The following is a 15128-nucleotide window of genomic DNA, read 5'->3' as shown; positions in this document are numbered from 1 at the left end:
TAGTTTGAGCATTCTTTGGCATTGCCTTTCTTTGCGATTGGAATGAAAACTGACCTTTTCCAGTCCTGTGGCCACTGCTGAGTTTTCCAAATTTGCTGGCATAGTGAGTGCAGCACTTTCACAGCATCATCTTTCAGGGTTTGAAATAGCTCAACTGGAATTCCATCACCTCCACTAGCTTTGTTTGTAGTGATGCCTTCTAAAGCCCACTTGACTTCACATTCCAGGATGTCTGGCTTTAGGTGAGTGATTACACCATCGTGATTATCTTGGTCATGAAGATCTTTTTTGTACAATTCCTCTGTGTATTCTTGCCACCTCTTTTTAATATCTTCTGCTTCTGTTAGGTCCATACCGTTTCTGTCCTTTATCGAGCCCATCTTTGCATGAAATGTTCCCTTGGTATCGCTCATTTTCTTGAAGAGATCTCTAGTATTTCCCATTCTGTTGTTTTCCTCTATTTCTTTGCATTGATCACTGAAGAAGGCTTTCTTATCTCTTCTTGCTATTCTTTGGAACTCTGCATTCACATGCTTATATCTTTCCTTTTCTCCTTTGCTTTTCGCTTCTCTTCTTTTCACAGCTATTTGTAAGGCTTCCCCATGCTATCTGACTGCAAAGATTCTAGCTATGAGCCCATGATTCTAGAGGGAAGGGATGGGACACAGCAACTGGCAATCAGGAACCAGCCGGTCTTTCAGGACAAGCCTGGCCAAGTTGGTTCAGCCCAGCCCAGCGGGCGGGACCCAGAGGCGTGCCGCTGGAAAGGAGCAGGCACAAAGAAACCAGCCAGAGCCAGCTAGGTCTCAGATAATCCCCACTTCCAACCGGCAACCTAGCATTCCTGCGAAATTGGGATGAGGTGACAATGGCCTGGATCCGGGGTTTCAAGCCCGGTCTTCGCTTTCTGCTTCTACTTCTGTTTTACCCGTTCAGCGCGACGCCAGGCGGTGAGTTCAGGGATGAACTTCTCGGTTGTGGGTGGAGGGGTGGAGGGAATGACTTAACCCGGGAAGGGGATGGGGGTATACGAGGGGGTTAGGGAAACTTTGTGCTGTGTGACCCCCGCCCTCCTCTGTCCCTTCCCCTGGCCCCTTTGCTCCTGGGGTGGGGGGCTTTCCCAGGCTGGTTACCCACCCTCTGGGCCAGAAAAGAGGTGACTTTGGTGAAACAGTGGTTGGTGCCGGGAGTTTCGGAGGTGAAGTTGGTAGAGGGCGAGGAAATGCTGCCCTCAAGACCCCGGCCTGCCCTTGCGAAGTGGGAGCCCTGGAGCCAGGGTGTTTGGGACAGGTGGCCGTCCCCGGGAGAAGAGACCCAGGTAACTCCTCCAAAAGCACGCCCTCCCCCGACCCCATCTGCTCACACAAACCCTTCAGATCGGTACCGCTCTCTGTCCTTGTAAGACCAGAGCTCTTTACAGGTAATAAATTTCACCTGCAGAACGGACGGGGCTGCAGAGAAGGCAGGGCCGAGCTTGAGAGCGCGGAAGTGGCGGCCGCGGCTGGCTGCCACGTGCTAGGACGAGATGAGCTGCGCGGCGGCGGAAGCTCGGGTCTGTGAAGGGCTCGCGGGCGGCGGTGGCGATGGCCCGCGGCGGCCCAGCTTCTCCTGGGCGGCGGAGGCGCGGTCCCAAGCGGGACGGATCTGCTCGGCCTTCTCCCGGGGCCGCGCATCCTGCGGGCTGCCGCTGCCGCCGGTGCTGCTCCTGCTGGCTCTGCTGCGCTCGCGCCAGCCACGCGAGGCCCCGCCCCCCGCCCCTCCAGCTCCCCGCGCCCTGCCACCAGCTGCCGGGGTCGGGGGAGATGGTGGGGGGAAGGGGCAGGGGGAGGGAGGTCAGCGCGACCCTCTACCTTAGCGAGAACCGGGTGTGTTGGCTCTTCGGTCTTGATGCATAACTTCATTGTGTGAGAAATGATCTTATTTCGGTAAAGAATCTGCCTGGTTTGATTCCTGAGTTGGGAGGATCCCCTGGAGAAGGGAATGGCAACCTACTCCAGTCTTCTTGCCTGGAGAATCCCATAGACAGAGGAGCCTGGAGGGCTACAGTCAGTCCATGGGGTCGCAGAGTCAGACAGGACTGAGCGATTAACACTAATCCTTTAACCTGTTAATACCCAGCGAGACAAATTCCCTGCCCTTCACTTGGCTTACAGAGTCAGTTTGAACATAAAGCAGGTTTCCAAGTAAACAATTTCGTGGGAATTCCCTCTTCATCGTTTCTACTCGGGGGCAGTGGCCACGCATTGTGTCTGTGTTTCGGACTGAGTTTTTGTTCTGGCAAAGTAGATTCTGAGGTTATAAGAATCTTTTAATCTTCCAGTGCAGCTCCACTTGACAGTAGTCTTCAAAAAGCTTTACAGTCTTAACGTTGAAACGACGAAAAATGTGCCACAAAAAATTTGAAGTAAAAACTTCAGTTTGTACAGAATCACTAGCAGAACTATTTATGATCCTGTTCCAGTAGTTCCCAACACGTCCCAAGCCATGTTGCAGATGACTCAGCATCTGAGAGGCGACACACCCAGCAGTGCAGTTCCCATCTCCAGTTATTGTACCCTTGGGAGAGAGGAGTGGGAGTTGAAAAGTGTCACTTTTTGGAGACGAAAGCTAAGGTGAAGGATATTGAGATATCCAGGGAGATCAGTTTTTATCAGTTTAGTCGCTCAGTCGTGTCTGACTCTTTGCGACCCCATGAACCGCAGCACGCCAAGCCTCCCTGTCCATCACCAACTCCCAGAGTCCACACAAACCCATATCCATTGAGTCAGTGATGCCATCCAACCATCTCATCCTCTGTCGTCCCTTTCTCCTCCTGCCTTCAAGCTTTCCCAGCATCAGGGTCTTTTCAAATGAGTCAGCTCTTCGAGTCAGGTGGCCAAAGGATTAGAGTTTCAGCTTCAACATCAGTCCTTCCAATGAACACCCAGAACTGTTCTCCTTTAGGATGGACTGGTTGGATCTCCTTGCAGTCCAAGGGACTCTCAACAGTCTTCTCGAACATGACAGTTCAAAAGCATCAATACTTCTGCGCTCAGCTTTCTTTGTAGTCCAGCTCTCAGATCCATACATGACCACTGGAAAAATCATAGCAGTGACTAGATGGACCTTTGTTGACAAAGTAATGTCTTTGCTCTTTAATATGCTGTCTAGGCTGGCCATAACTTTCCTTCCAAGGAGTAAGCCTCTTTTAATTACATAGCTGCAATCACCATCTGCAGTGATTTTGGAGCCCCCAAAAATAAAAAGTCTGACACTGTTTCCACTGTTTCTCCATCTATTTGCCATGAAGTGATGGGACCAGATGCCATGATCTTCGTTTTCTGAATGTTGAGCTTTAAGCCAACTTTTTCACTCTCCTCTTTCACTTTCATCAAGAGGCTTTTTAGTTCCTCTTCACTGTCTGCCATAAGGGTGGTGTCATCTGCATATCTGAGGTTATTGATATTTCTTCCAGCAATCTTGATTCCAGCTTGTGCTTCCAACAGCTCAGTGTTTCTGATGATGTACTCTGCAGATAAGTTAAATAATCGGGGTGACAATATACAGCCTTGACAGACTCCTTTTCCTATTTGGAACCAGTCTGTTGTTCCAAGTCCAGTTCTAACTGTTGCTTCCTGACCTGCATGCAGGTTTCTCAAGAGGCAGGTCAGGTGGTCCGGTATTTCCATCTCTTTCAGAATTTTCCACAGTTGATTGTGATCCACACAGTCAAAGGCTTTGGCATAGTCAATAAAGCAGAAATAGATGTTTTTCTGAAACTCTCATGCTTTTAGGATGATGCAGCGGATGTTGGCAATTTGATCTCTGGTTCCTCTGCCTTTTCTAAAACCAGCTTGAACATCTGGAAGTTCACGGTTCACGTATTGCTGAAGCCTGGCTTGGAGAATTTTGAGCATTACTTTACTTTACTAACTACAAAGATTGTCCATTCATGTCAGAAATCCAGGCGATGTGAAATGAGTGTGGTGTGGATCTGTGGACCCAGGGACAAGCACTGTTAGCAGGGACAGCTATCCACTGTTACCAGGCACAGCTATCCACTGACTGCCTGGAGCCCTGAGCCTCACTTCAGAAACAGGGAGGCCATGATGATACTTCAGTCCCTGTGCATAATGCTAGTAACATGCCAGGTCCAACATGAATTTGGGAGTAGTTTCTGCTTCTTCAGGTTCACTTACCTGAGTCCATGGTCATGTGGCTCATTGGGAAAGAAGGAAAGGACTTCCATGCTTACTGTGGTGATGAAAGGGCACTCCTCACTGGAACATGGCTTCCTTCTCCAGGGATGCGTTCTGAAAAGAGGCTCTGTTCTAAAAATGAAATGCTCCTCAGAAGCAGCCCCCACGTGCTCTCCATCTCTGGCAGGACACTGGGTTCGATTCTGAAAGTCCTCTTCCATCTAGGCTTTTCCTGCAGAGCTGTCTGGCATGTAATCCAGCAAGGCTGTGTGTTGGTCAACCCTGGCTACTGACTGGTGGGCAAGGGGCTATATCCAGGATGTGCAGTTTCTGCCCAGCAGGGGACCTTTCCTTCTCCACAAGGAAGGGAGGGGCACTGGCTCTATGGAGTGTCAGGGATGGAGCAGGAGGGACCATGCTTGCTTTGCCAGGCCAGCCCTGCTCTTTTACTCTGCTCTCACGTAACTGAGGGGAGGAGGCCTATGGGCCTTTTTCTGCCAACCCTGCCCTCACCTGCCTTTTGCCTTCACAGATGCTCACTCTCTTTGCTATAACTTTACCGTCGATTCTCAGCCCAGACCTGGACAACCATGGTGTGTGGTTCAAGGCCAGGTGGACGGAAAGGTTTTTCTCTCCTATGACTGTGGTCGTGCTAAGATCCAATTCACAAGTCCATTGGGGGAGGAGGTGAAAACGACAAAGGCCTGGGAAACACAGACTGAAACACTCAGAGACATTGGGGACTTGCTCAGGGAGCAACTGCCTGATGTTACGTCAGAGAAACGCACGGTCACAGTGAGTTAGAAAGTCCAATTGCAGAAGGAGCAGACTGGGGGCTTAAACTCTTTCATTGTTTTTGGGTAAAGAATAAAATGGAGGATATTGTTCCTTCCCTAGTAGTCCAGTGGAAGGAGCAGGCCTTGGAGGAGGGAACAGGGCCAGATTAGCTGGGCTCAGGGGAGGTGGACCCAGGTAGGGCAAAGAATCTGTCAAGCCCAGAGGCTGAACTCTTTGCCACGGCGGGGGCAGACCCTCTCACCCTGCAGGGCAGGATGACATGTCGGTGTGAAGATGATGGACACATCAGTGGATCCTGGCAGTTCGGCTTCAGTGGACAAATGTGCCTCCTCTTTGATTCGGAGAATGGACACTGGACAGAGGTTCATTCTGGAGGGAGGCGGATGAGAGAGAAGTGGGAGAAGGACAGAGCTGTGACCAACTTCTTCAAGAAGGTCTCCATGGGAGACTGTCGGGTCTGGCTTCAGGATTTCTTGGTGCATTGGGAGGAAATGTTGAAGACCACGGGTAAGTGAGACTAGAAGAAAGAAGTGGTAGTCCACTCAAAGGGGCATGGACCCACCGCTCTGTGTGTGTGTGTGTGTGTGTGTGAAAGTGATCTATTCAAGCTGAACAGTTCCTGGGAGAACAATGGCCCTGGGGATGCTCTGTGATCCTCTTTCCTCTTCCGCCTCCTGACATCTGTCCCTCACATCACAGGCCTTTGAACCATTGTACATGGATTCTTGCTGACCCCTAACATGAGGGCACCACTCTGATTCTAGAGATTTCCTTCTTACTGACCCTCTCTCTACAAACTCTTTAAAAATATCGGCTATTCTAGTTCTGGAAATCTGTCAATACCGCCTCAAACATCAGCTCCTGAGAGGACTTAATCTGTTCCCATCCTCGTGTCGCCTCATCTGACGTCATGCAGGACTGAGGGGCTGCGTGGGGACCCTTGCTCGCCCATTCACTGTCTGAGCTCTGTGGAGATGGGGCGCCTCCCTTCCTCCATCTCACCTCAGGACCTGTCACAGGGGCTGCCATATGGTTGGTTCAAATGACTGCATGACAAAGAGACAGACTTGTGAACAGAGCAGGGGAAGGGCAGGGCGGGACGAAATGAGACGGTAGCAGTGACGTATATACGTACTATGATGTGGAAAATAGCTAACCAGTGGGAAAACGCTATATGACACAGGGAGCCCAGGCTGGCGCTATGTGATGACCTAGAGGGGTGGGATGGGAGCGGGAAAGAAGGTTCAGGATGGAGGGGATATATGTATCTAATTATGGCTGATTTGCATGGTCCTACAACAGAAACCAACACAGCATTGTAAAGAAATTATGCACTAATGACTCCATAGTAGGGTACCCGGGTCCGGGGGGCTGAGAAGGCATCTGCTTAGTTTAGGGGTCGGGACAAGGGCTTCACTCTCACTTTCCTTACAGCATCACCAGCTGAAGCTCCCCTCAGAGTCAACTCCTCGGCCCCAGCCATCAGGCACATCACCTGGATCCTCCCCGTGCTCCTCACCAGTTTCATCATCATTGTCTTCCTGGGCTGAGTCCTTTCCAGGAACAGGTACTGAGGGCAGAATTCAGAGGGAAGGCATGGGCACAGGGCCTGGTGTGAGGCCGGGGAAGGTGAATCCCACCCAACCCCTGCCCCTCACTGAACCTCCTCATCCTGGAAATGAGCAGGTGAATAAGACTCCATATCACCTGAGAGCAAGAACTGCAGACCCAACTCCAAAGGCCCGTTCTCACAGGAAGTGGCCTGGGTCAAGCAGGCAAGGCAGGAGCCCCACAGCAGAGACTGTGAGAAGGGCTGAGGCCAGGCCTGTGCTCCAGGAGCAGCAGCAGTTGTGACTCAGCCTGTGGCCTGCACGCCACCAGCCTCCTGGGGACCCAGAGCCTCCATCACTGAGAGGCCTTGCCTTGAACAGAGGTGACAGGATGGGTGGGCCTGAGCTGGGGTGGAGGTGCCCAGCTGGGGGGACCAGGAAGAGATGGGGGGCAGGGACCCTGGTCCTGAGAGCTGTGTGTGCTGCTGGCTCTGAGGCTGGAGGGGAGTGAAGGAAGGAGGTTTCCCTGAAACCCCTCAAGGCTGTCAGGAAGCAAGGCCCCTCCTCCCCGGACCTGCCCCATGAGGGAGGATCAGGACAGGAGTAAAGGGAGCAGATTGATTCTTTACTTGCTTCAGTCCTGAGCCTAAGCAGGTGATCTGTGTGTCAGGGAAAGGTTCTCATGCACAGACCTGGGGGACAGGGGCCTGGGTTTAATTCCTGGGAAGAGGCAACACGGGGGACCTGGTAACCTCAGTGGAGGAGGCTGGTGAAGAGGTAAGTGACTGGGAGAGCAGGAGAAAGACAGAAGGACAGCCTTAGAGTCCTGGTCAGGACAGCCAGGTGGGGGAAGACGGGGCTCTCTGGACAGGCTTGGCCACCCCCACCCGTGCATGCTCCTGGCACCTGGACACAGTGCAGACCCCAGATGGGAGTGGAATCAACCAGCAGGTGATTTTAATGGGTGTCAGCAACAGAACATACTTCCAAAACAGTGGTCATGATGAAATTATCTGATCACTTTGTGTTTCTTTCTTAAACTTCTGCACGTGTAGTTTCCACATATGTCAATAGGAATCCCAGCCTCACTGAATGAGAAGACATGAGATGGGGCACTGCCTGTGCTGAGGTTTCAGCACACTCCTACTTCAGGGCTCAGTTACCCCTGAAGTCAGCAAAGGCTAGCAACCCCATGATAACAAAGAGATGGAGCCCTCTGTCACAGGCTTTGACCTCTCTAGGTCATTAACAATCTCTTTGGATGGAAATAATGACCAAAGACAAGGACCTATTTACCAAGAATTAGGAGGCCTTGTCAGTCTCTGGCTTCACTCTTCATCACCAGAGAGCCCTGAGATGAGAATTCTGAGATATTAAAACACTGGTTGGAGGTTGTGCAAAAGAAAACGAATGAGACAAACACCAAGGGGAAAAAAAGTCTTTCATAGTGGTTACGAGTGTCATTTGGAGAACAAAAAACCTTAAGACGTCTCCAGGTGGCAGACAGTGGCGGCTCTGGATCCCAGTCTCCCTGCCAAACTTGGAAAGAGACACTCCAAGCTGAGTCCTCAAACTTTTTCTAAAGAGCAATTACATTGGTTGACAAAATGTCTTGGGCTCCCCTGGAACAGAAACAACTAGAGAACGTACTGTTGATGGCACTGCAGGTAGTGGCTGTCTTCTATCCCTTTCACGTTGTTGTTCAGTCACGTCTGACTCCTGCGACCCCACAGAATGCAGGATACTAGGCTCCTCTGTATTTCACTATCTCCCAGAGTTTGGTCAAACTCTGTTCACTGCGTTGGTGATGCTATCTAACCATCACACCCTGTGCCGCTCTCTTCTTTTGCCGTCAATCTTTCCCAACATCAGGGTCTTTTCAATGAGTCAGCTGTTCGCATCAGGTGGCCAAAGTATTGGAGTTTCAGCTTCAGCATCAGTCCTTCCAATGACTCTTCAGGATGGATTTCTTTTAGAACTGAATGGTTTGATCTCCTTGCAGTCCAAGGGACTCTCAGGAGTCTTTTCAGCACTGAAGTTCAAAACCATCAATTCTTCGGCCCTCAGCCTCCTTTATGGTCCAACTTTCACATCCATACATGACTACTGGAAAAATCATTGCTTTGACTAGACAGACATTTGTTGGCAAAGTGATGTCTCTGCATTTCATACGCTGTCTAGGTTTCTCTTCACTTTCCTTCCCAGGAGCAAGTGTCTTTTAATTTCATGGATGCACTCACTATCCACAGGGATTTTGGAGCTGAAAATGACTCAGTTTCAGAATGACTAAAACTGAGAATGGAGAGGAGGAAAGCTGAGGTATCAGAAGAACCATGTGGTGAAAAAAAGGAAGAGGGGCAGGAGACAGGTTTGGAATGATTGGAAACTGCAAGAATGGGCAGCTGTTGGGGCATGGATGATGTGAGGAGTGGTATGACCAGAGAAGGAGGCCCCATGCCCACTTCCCCATTTTGCTGCAGGAACTGGAAAATCTCTTTTCCTCTCATTCCTTCTCATCCAAGCAGGGTCTCAGTCTGCTGAGTTGGGTCGTCTCCAGGCTCCAGGTGGTATGTCTTGGACCACTGTTCCAAGGTTGGTCTTGGTTTCCTGGTGCTGCTCCTCTCTGGTTCTGCATGGCCCCCCAAGGCTGTGAGTTCAGGGTGAACCCAGGAGAGGAGTGGGGGTGTCCTGGGCATCCTGGAAACTTTCCCAGTGGGGTGCCACCCTCCCTCCTCTTAAACCTCTGCAGGCTCCTTTCCTCCTGGCAGGAAAAGAGATGATTTGGGTGAAAAAGTAATCCCAGCTGGAAGGGAGGTGAGGCAGAGAGATGTGGGAGCCAGGGCAGTGGCAGAAAATGCTCCTGCAGCCCCCCTCCCCCAGCCCACCCATCCAGAATTTGTAGCCACTGGAGCCGGGTGGGGGGGAGTGGGGGCAACAGGTGGCCGTCCTGAAGGACCGAACCCACTGGGGTGGAGGGGAGGGCTGGGGGGAGTCGGTCATGTTGTGATGACTGGGGAGGAGGTGCAGGGGGAAGGAGTCCAGGGAATGGGTGGAATCTGTTCCTAGAAGGCTCCTTCCTCAGGGTCCTGCTTGGTTACAGCACCATTTATTACTCATCTCTGTGCATCCCAAGAAGCCCAGGGCCTCCAACTTTCTCATCTATGTACAGATCCTAAACATGCCCTCTATCACCTGACATCTTATCATCTTGCTTGAGGACTCGTCCCAGCAAAAGCCTCCCAACCTGGCCTCCAGGAAAGACAGGAGCCCAGTCTCCCAAAGCATGACTCGGGGCATGAGGGTGAGGATGGGCACACCCACTTCTGCCCTCTGGTCTCACATTCATGTCTACAGACTGTGGAAACAGTTCAGTTCACTCGCTCAGTCCTGTTCTTCACATCAGGTGCTCAGATTACTGGAGCTTCAGCATCAGCCCTTCCAATACACATTCAGGGTTGATTTCCTTTAGGATGGACTGGTTTGATCTCCTTGCTATCCAAGGGATTCTACAGAGTCTTCTCCAACACCACAGTTCAAAAGCATCAATTCTTTGGCATTCAGCTTTCCTTATGGTCCAACTGTCACATCCATACATGACTATTGGAAAAACCATAGCTTTGACCAGATGGACTTTTGTTGGCAAAGTAACATCTCTGCTTTTTAATATGGTGTCTGGGTTGGTCATAGCTCTTCTTCCAAGAACCAGGCGTATTTTAATTTCATGGCTGCAGTCACCATCTGCAGTGATTTTGGAGCCCAAGAAAATGAAGTCTGTCACTGTTTCCATTGCTTCCCCATCTCTTTGCCATGAAGTGATGGGACTGGACGCCATGGTCTTCATTTTTTGAATGTTGAGTTTTAAGCCAGCTTTTTCATGCTTCTCTTTCACTTTCATCAAGAGGCTCTTTAGCTCCTCGTTGCTTTCTGCTATAAGGGTGGTGTCACCTGCATATCTAAGGTTATTGATATTTCTCCCGGCAATCTTGATTCCAGCTTGTGCTTCATCCCGCCCAGCATTTCGCATGATGTACTCTGCGTATAAGTTAAATAAGCAGGGTGACAATATGCAGACAATATACATTACTCCTTTCCCAATTTGCAACCAGTCCATTGTTCCATGTACGATTCTAACTGTTGCTTCTTGACCTGCCTACAGGTTTCTCAGGAGACAGGTAAGGTGGTCTGATATTCCCATTTCTTTAAGAATTTTCCACAGTTTGTTGTTATCCACACAATAGGTCATTCAGGTGCGACCTAAGTCAAACCCCTTATGGTTATTCAGTAGATAATTCCCTAGGGGATGGATCAACCAGTCCTGGGGTTAAATCCTAGTCATGCTTAGTTGTTTGATGTGTTTGATTCATTTTGACCCCAAGGACTGTACTCTACCAGGTTCCTCTGCCAGGCTTCTCTGCCCATGGGAGTATCCCAGCAAGAATTGTGGAGTGGGCTGCTGAAGGAAAGTTTCTTGGCTCAAAATAACCAGGAGTTAAAATTCCCCTCCCGGTCCTCCCCACTATTCTATGCAAAACAAAGAACTCTTTCACCTGAAGAAAAAAAATGAACATTAAGGTTGATTACTCCCAAGAACTACTCCAAACAACCTTGAAGAAGAATAGGCCCCCTTAAGACAGTAGACTTCCACCTATATGCCTATATAAACTTACTCTTTTCTTGGGTTAGTGCTGCAGCTCACTAATCTGACTGCTGCCCCTTCTCGCCTCTTTAAAGGTGATCTGTTCCTGTAAAGTGCCAGTCTCATTCTTTTTCTGAGCCTTGCCTTCTCTAACTCCCTTACCCTACAGTTGCCATTTCCTCCTCCAGGGAACCCATGGACTGAACCCACATCTCCTGTGTCTCCTGCACTGGGAAACCCAGTTGGTTTTCATGTTCTCTCTGGCTGCTGTTGTCTCACAAATGTGGAGGTCTCTAAGTGGACACAAATGCAGATACAAAATCTATCTGGTTTGTCTGAAGAGACAAACAGATTTACTGTCTTCTTTAGAAAAAGTTCTCCAGCTCTTGTCTTAATTAATAAATATTAATATTACAGGCTGCTGTCTCCACAGGCTTCAGCAGTACTTGAACCAAAATGTTCAAGCTGGATTTTGAAAATGCAGAGGAACAAGAAATCAAATTACCAACATCCACGGGATCATAGAAAAAGCGAGAGAATTCCAGAAAAATATCTACTTCTGCTTCATTGACTATTCTAAAGCCTTTGACTGTGTGGATCACAATCAACTGTGGAAAATTCTGAAAGAGATGGGAATACCAGACCACCTGACCTGCCTCTTGAGAAACCTATATGCAGGTCAGGAAGCAACAGTTAGAACTGGACATGGAACAACAGACTGGTTCCAAATAGGAAAAGGAGTCTGTCAAGGCTGTATATTGTCACCCCGATTATTTAACTTATATGCAGAGTATGTCCCCTGGAGAAGAAAAAGGCAACACACTCCAGTATCTTGCTTGGAGAATCCCATGGAAGGGCGAAGAGCTGACACACTGGAAAAGACCCTGATGCTGGGAAAGATTGAAGGCAGGAAGAGAAGGGGACAACAGAGGATGAGATAGTTGGATGGCATCACTGACTCAATGGACATGAGTTTGAGCAAACTCTGGGGGTTGGTGAAGGACAGGGATGCCTGGCATGCTGTAGTCCATGAGGTTGGAAAGAGTCAGACATGACTGAGCGACTGAACAACAATAAAGGGAATTAAACAAGGGGTTCCTCAGTTGTGTGTTTATGAACCAGAAACTTGCCCTGTACCTTCTAGGTGTTGTGAATGTGATGGGAGTGTGGATCTGGTAGTTAAAGGCTAATGTTCCCCCTCCTTCTCTGTAGACCGACTTCCTTGGTCCAAGGAGTCACAGGGGATACTGCATGAAGCCCCAGGTGTAAGTAGAGGGTAGTGGCCATGCCACAATTCTGGTATCACATCTAGGCCACTTGCTGGCCTCTTATTTTCCCTGTGGCCCTGGTTATGCCAAACCAGATAATCACTTCTATGCTATGAGAGCTGGCCTATCTGAACTAATGATTAGGGGTTGGTGAACTCAGGTCATGATGCGCAGCTCTGACATTCCGTGGCCAGAGGCCTCATCTCTGTCAGACCACAGGACCATACCAGGAGCCACTTTTAAATGGTATGGCTTTCCCACTGCACGTTGGATGGCCTTGCTTCAAGACACAAGGAGTCTGTGTTGTGAGCAGCCAAGTAGTCATGCCATATACTGCACATAGCACCTTTCAGACCACAGATACCTCTAATGTCACAGTTTCTGCTGGGTCATCTGCCCAAGAAGCAGGTCTGCCATGGTCATTATTCACCAATCATCTGTAACTGCTTTTGTGCAAGGAGAACAGTTGCAACAGAGGCCCATGATCTCCAAAGCCTGAAATATTTCAGATGTGCCATTACAGAAAATCTATGGCCACACTGGTAATTAAATGGAGACAGCATAGGGATGACACCTCTGCAGCTGTAGAGAGGTTGTAGGTTGGTACTCATCTCTGTCATTTCCTCCAGGATATGATATTGTTTATAGATACAACTGGGGGATGAGGAGTCAGGTTAGAAGTGTGAAAGTGGAAATCACTACTATGGTAGACCTCACTCCGTGATCACTTACTAACTGCAATGATTGTGCACTCATGTTACAAATACAATGCATGTGACATGAGCACCCTGTGGGTCTGTGGACGAGTGACACTTCTGTGAGCAGGACCTGGGACAGATGTCTATTCACTACCCAGTACCTTATGTATCACTTCAATGACAGGGGGTCCTGAAGCTTCAGATGATGTGAGTCCCACAGTAGGTCCATATGAATGTGGGGGTATCTTGCTTCCCGGTGTACACTTACCCAGGTCAATGACCAGGTGGCTTTCAAGGATGGGGAAGGCCAGCAGGACTTTTGCACTTGCCATGGTGATGAAAGGGCCCTCCTTGCTGGGACCTGGCATCTCTCTCACTCTCTGCAGTAATGGATTCTGAGTATCAGACCCGACTCAGTTCTGGAAACTTGGCAGAGGATCTAGACTTCTTCTGGGGATGGCTGCTTTCAGCCTCATGATCATTCCGCCTTGTGTTTTGTCTCCCTTTGTTTTGTTTCTTTCAGTCATGCAGTTTGTATCCCAGTTGGCTGCCTATCTATTTGCCTCTAGGATCGACCTCTGCTACTGACCAGCATTGTACTCTCTGCAGTCAGGCCCTGGGTGCACTGGGACTCTCTAGTCTGATTGACTATTGCACCAACTTTGCTCCTGACATACAGGAACCCCACCTGGCATCTGTGCTTTCCACCTTCTTCCTCCCTGTTCCTGCTGGAAACCCACTGGGCACACCATCTATTACCGCCTTTCCTGACCTTCAGCAAAAGTCATCCTTGAACTGTTGGAGATGCTTCTCATCCATCCTTTCTACTTAGTCTTTCCCACGGAGCATGGCGGACTGGAAACTTTTCTGCCCTTTTGTTAGGGAAAGCATAGTGACTGAAACCGCCCACCCTGGCCAGGCACCATAGTAACTATTTGCATGAGTTATTTTACAACAGGAAGTCTTAATAAGGAAGAAGAAACTAATAAGCAGCCACCAACTGGAAGCATTTGGGAAAAGTCAAAAAGAGACACCATGTGTCCTACCACTTCCCAGAATCCTGCTTGCTGGTATCCATCTTGGCTGAGCAATGCCTGCGCCCCTAATTCAGAATGATTGGCCAAAGAAAAGCTGGAAACTAATCCCACTTCATAAAATGCAGGACTGTAAGCCACATCACAGAGCTGTTCTCCTAAGTTCCCTTACCCTACTGATCTCTGCCTGGGTGCCCCTTCTCAATACAGTATCTTTCTTTGCCAGCACATATGTCTCCTCGGACAAATCATTTCTAAGTGTTACACAGGAGCCCACTCTTGGGCCCTGGAAGGGGTTCCCCTTCATGCAACCGTATTAGTAAAGTCACAAGTAAGAATTTAAGCCAAGAACTTTCATAAGGTATAGCCAAGTATCAGTTCAGTTCAGTCTTTCAGTCGTTCCTGACTCTATGTGGCCCCATGGACTGCAGCACACAAGGCCTTCCTGTCCATCATCAACTCTCGGAGCTTACTCAAACTCATGTCCATCGAGTCGATGATGCCATACAACCATATCATACTCTGTTGTCCCCTTCTTCTCCCGCCTTCAATCTTTCCCAGCATCAGGGTCTTTTCCAATGAATCAGCTCTTCGCATCAGGTGGCCAAAGGATTGGAGTTTCAGTTTCAGCATCAGTTCTTGCAGTGAATATTTAGGATTGATTTCCTTTAGGATGGACTAGCTGGATCTCCTTGCAGTCCAAGGGACTCTCAAGAGTCATCTCCAACATCTCAGTTCAAAAGCATCAATTCTTTGGCACTCAGCTTTCTTTATAGTCCAACTCTCACATCCATACATGACTACTGGAAAAACCACAGCTTTGACTAGACGGACCTTTGTTGGCAAAGTAATGTCTCTGCTTTTTAATATGGTGTCTGGATTGGTCATAGCTTTTCTTCCAAGGAGCAAGTGTGTTTTAATTTCATAGCTGCGGTCACCATCCACAGTGATTTTGGAGCCCCCAAA

General features: G+C 49.2%; 1 protein-coding gene across 4 annotated transcripts; it reads left to right on the top strand.

Annotated features, from left to right (window-relative positions):
- Positions 1 to 650: 650 nt before the first annotated feature.
- LOC147366327 (UL16-binding protein 3-like) lies at positions 651 to 14390 on the top strand. 4 transcript variants are annotated; one of them, XM_086318311.1, is made up of 5 exons: positions 699 to 950; positions 4711 to 4977; positions 5208 to 5483; positions 6411 to 6543; positions 11596 to 12255. In XM_086318311.1, exons 1-4 carry the CDS (start codon positions 869 to 871, stop codon positions 6524 to 6526), a joined length of 741 nt encoding a protein of 246 aa, XP_086174437.1. In that variant the 5' UTR covers positions 699 to 868; the 3' UTR covers positions 6527 to 6543; positions 11596 to 12255. The 4 variants fall into 4 exon arrangements, with proteins under 4 accessions (XP_086174436.1, XP_086174435.1, XP_086174434.1 ...); XM_086318310.1 differs by lacking the exons at positions 4711 to 4977; positions 11596 to 12255 and adding an exon at positions 13652 to 14390 and having other exon boundaries at positions 651 to 950; XM_086318309.1 differs by lacking the exon at positions 4711 to 4977 and having other exon boundaries at positions 663 to 950; positions 11580 to 12255.
- The last annotated feature ends 738 nt before the right edge of the window (positions 14391 to 15128 follow it).

Source organism: Bos grunniens, chromosome 9 (assembly GCF_055505025.1).
Source record: "Bos grunniens cultivar Pamir isolate PY7600 chromosome 9, Bosgru_T2T1.0, whole genome shotgun sequence".
NCBI classification, from domain to species: domain Eukaryota; kingdom Metazoa; phylum Chordata; class Mammalia; order Artiodactyla; family Bovidae; genus Bos; species Bos grunniens.
Note: the sequence above shows the minus strand (reverse complement) of the source record. Positions and strands in the feature narration are given on the sequence as shown.

Bases quoted from the DNA above. Each gene is read 5' to 3' on its own strand.
- LOC147366327 (XM_086318311.1), top strand. From the start codon at position 869: ATGGCCTGGATCCGGGGTTTCAAGCCCGGTCTTCGCTTTCTGCTTCTA. The intron at 4,978-5,207 runs GTTAGAAAGTCC...CGGCGGGGGCAG, and splicing joins GAAACGCACGGTCACAGTGA to ACCCTCTCACCCTGCAGGGC. The intron at 5,484-6,410 runs GTAAGTGAGACT...CTTTCCTTACAG, and splicing joins GGAAATGTTGAAGACCACGG to CATCACCAGCTGAAGCTCCC.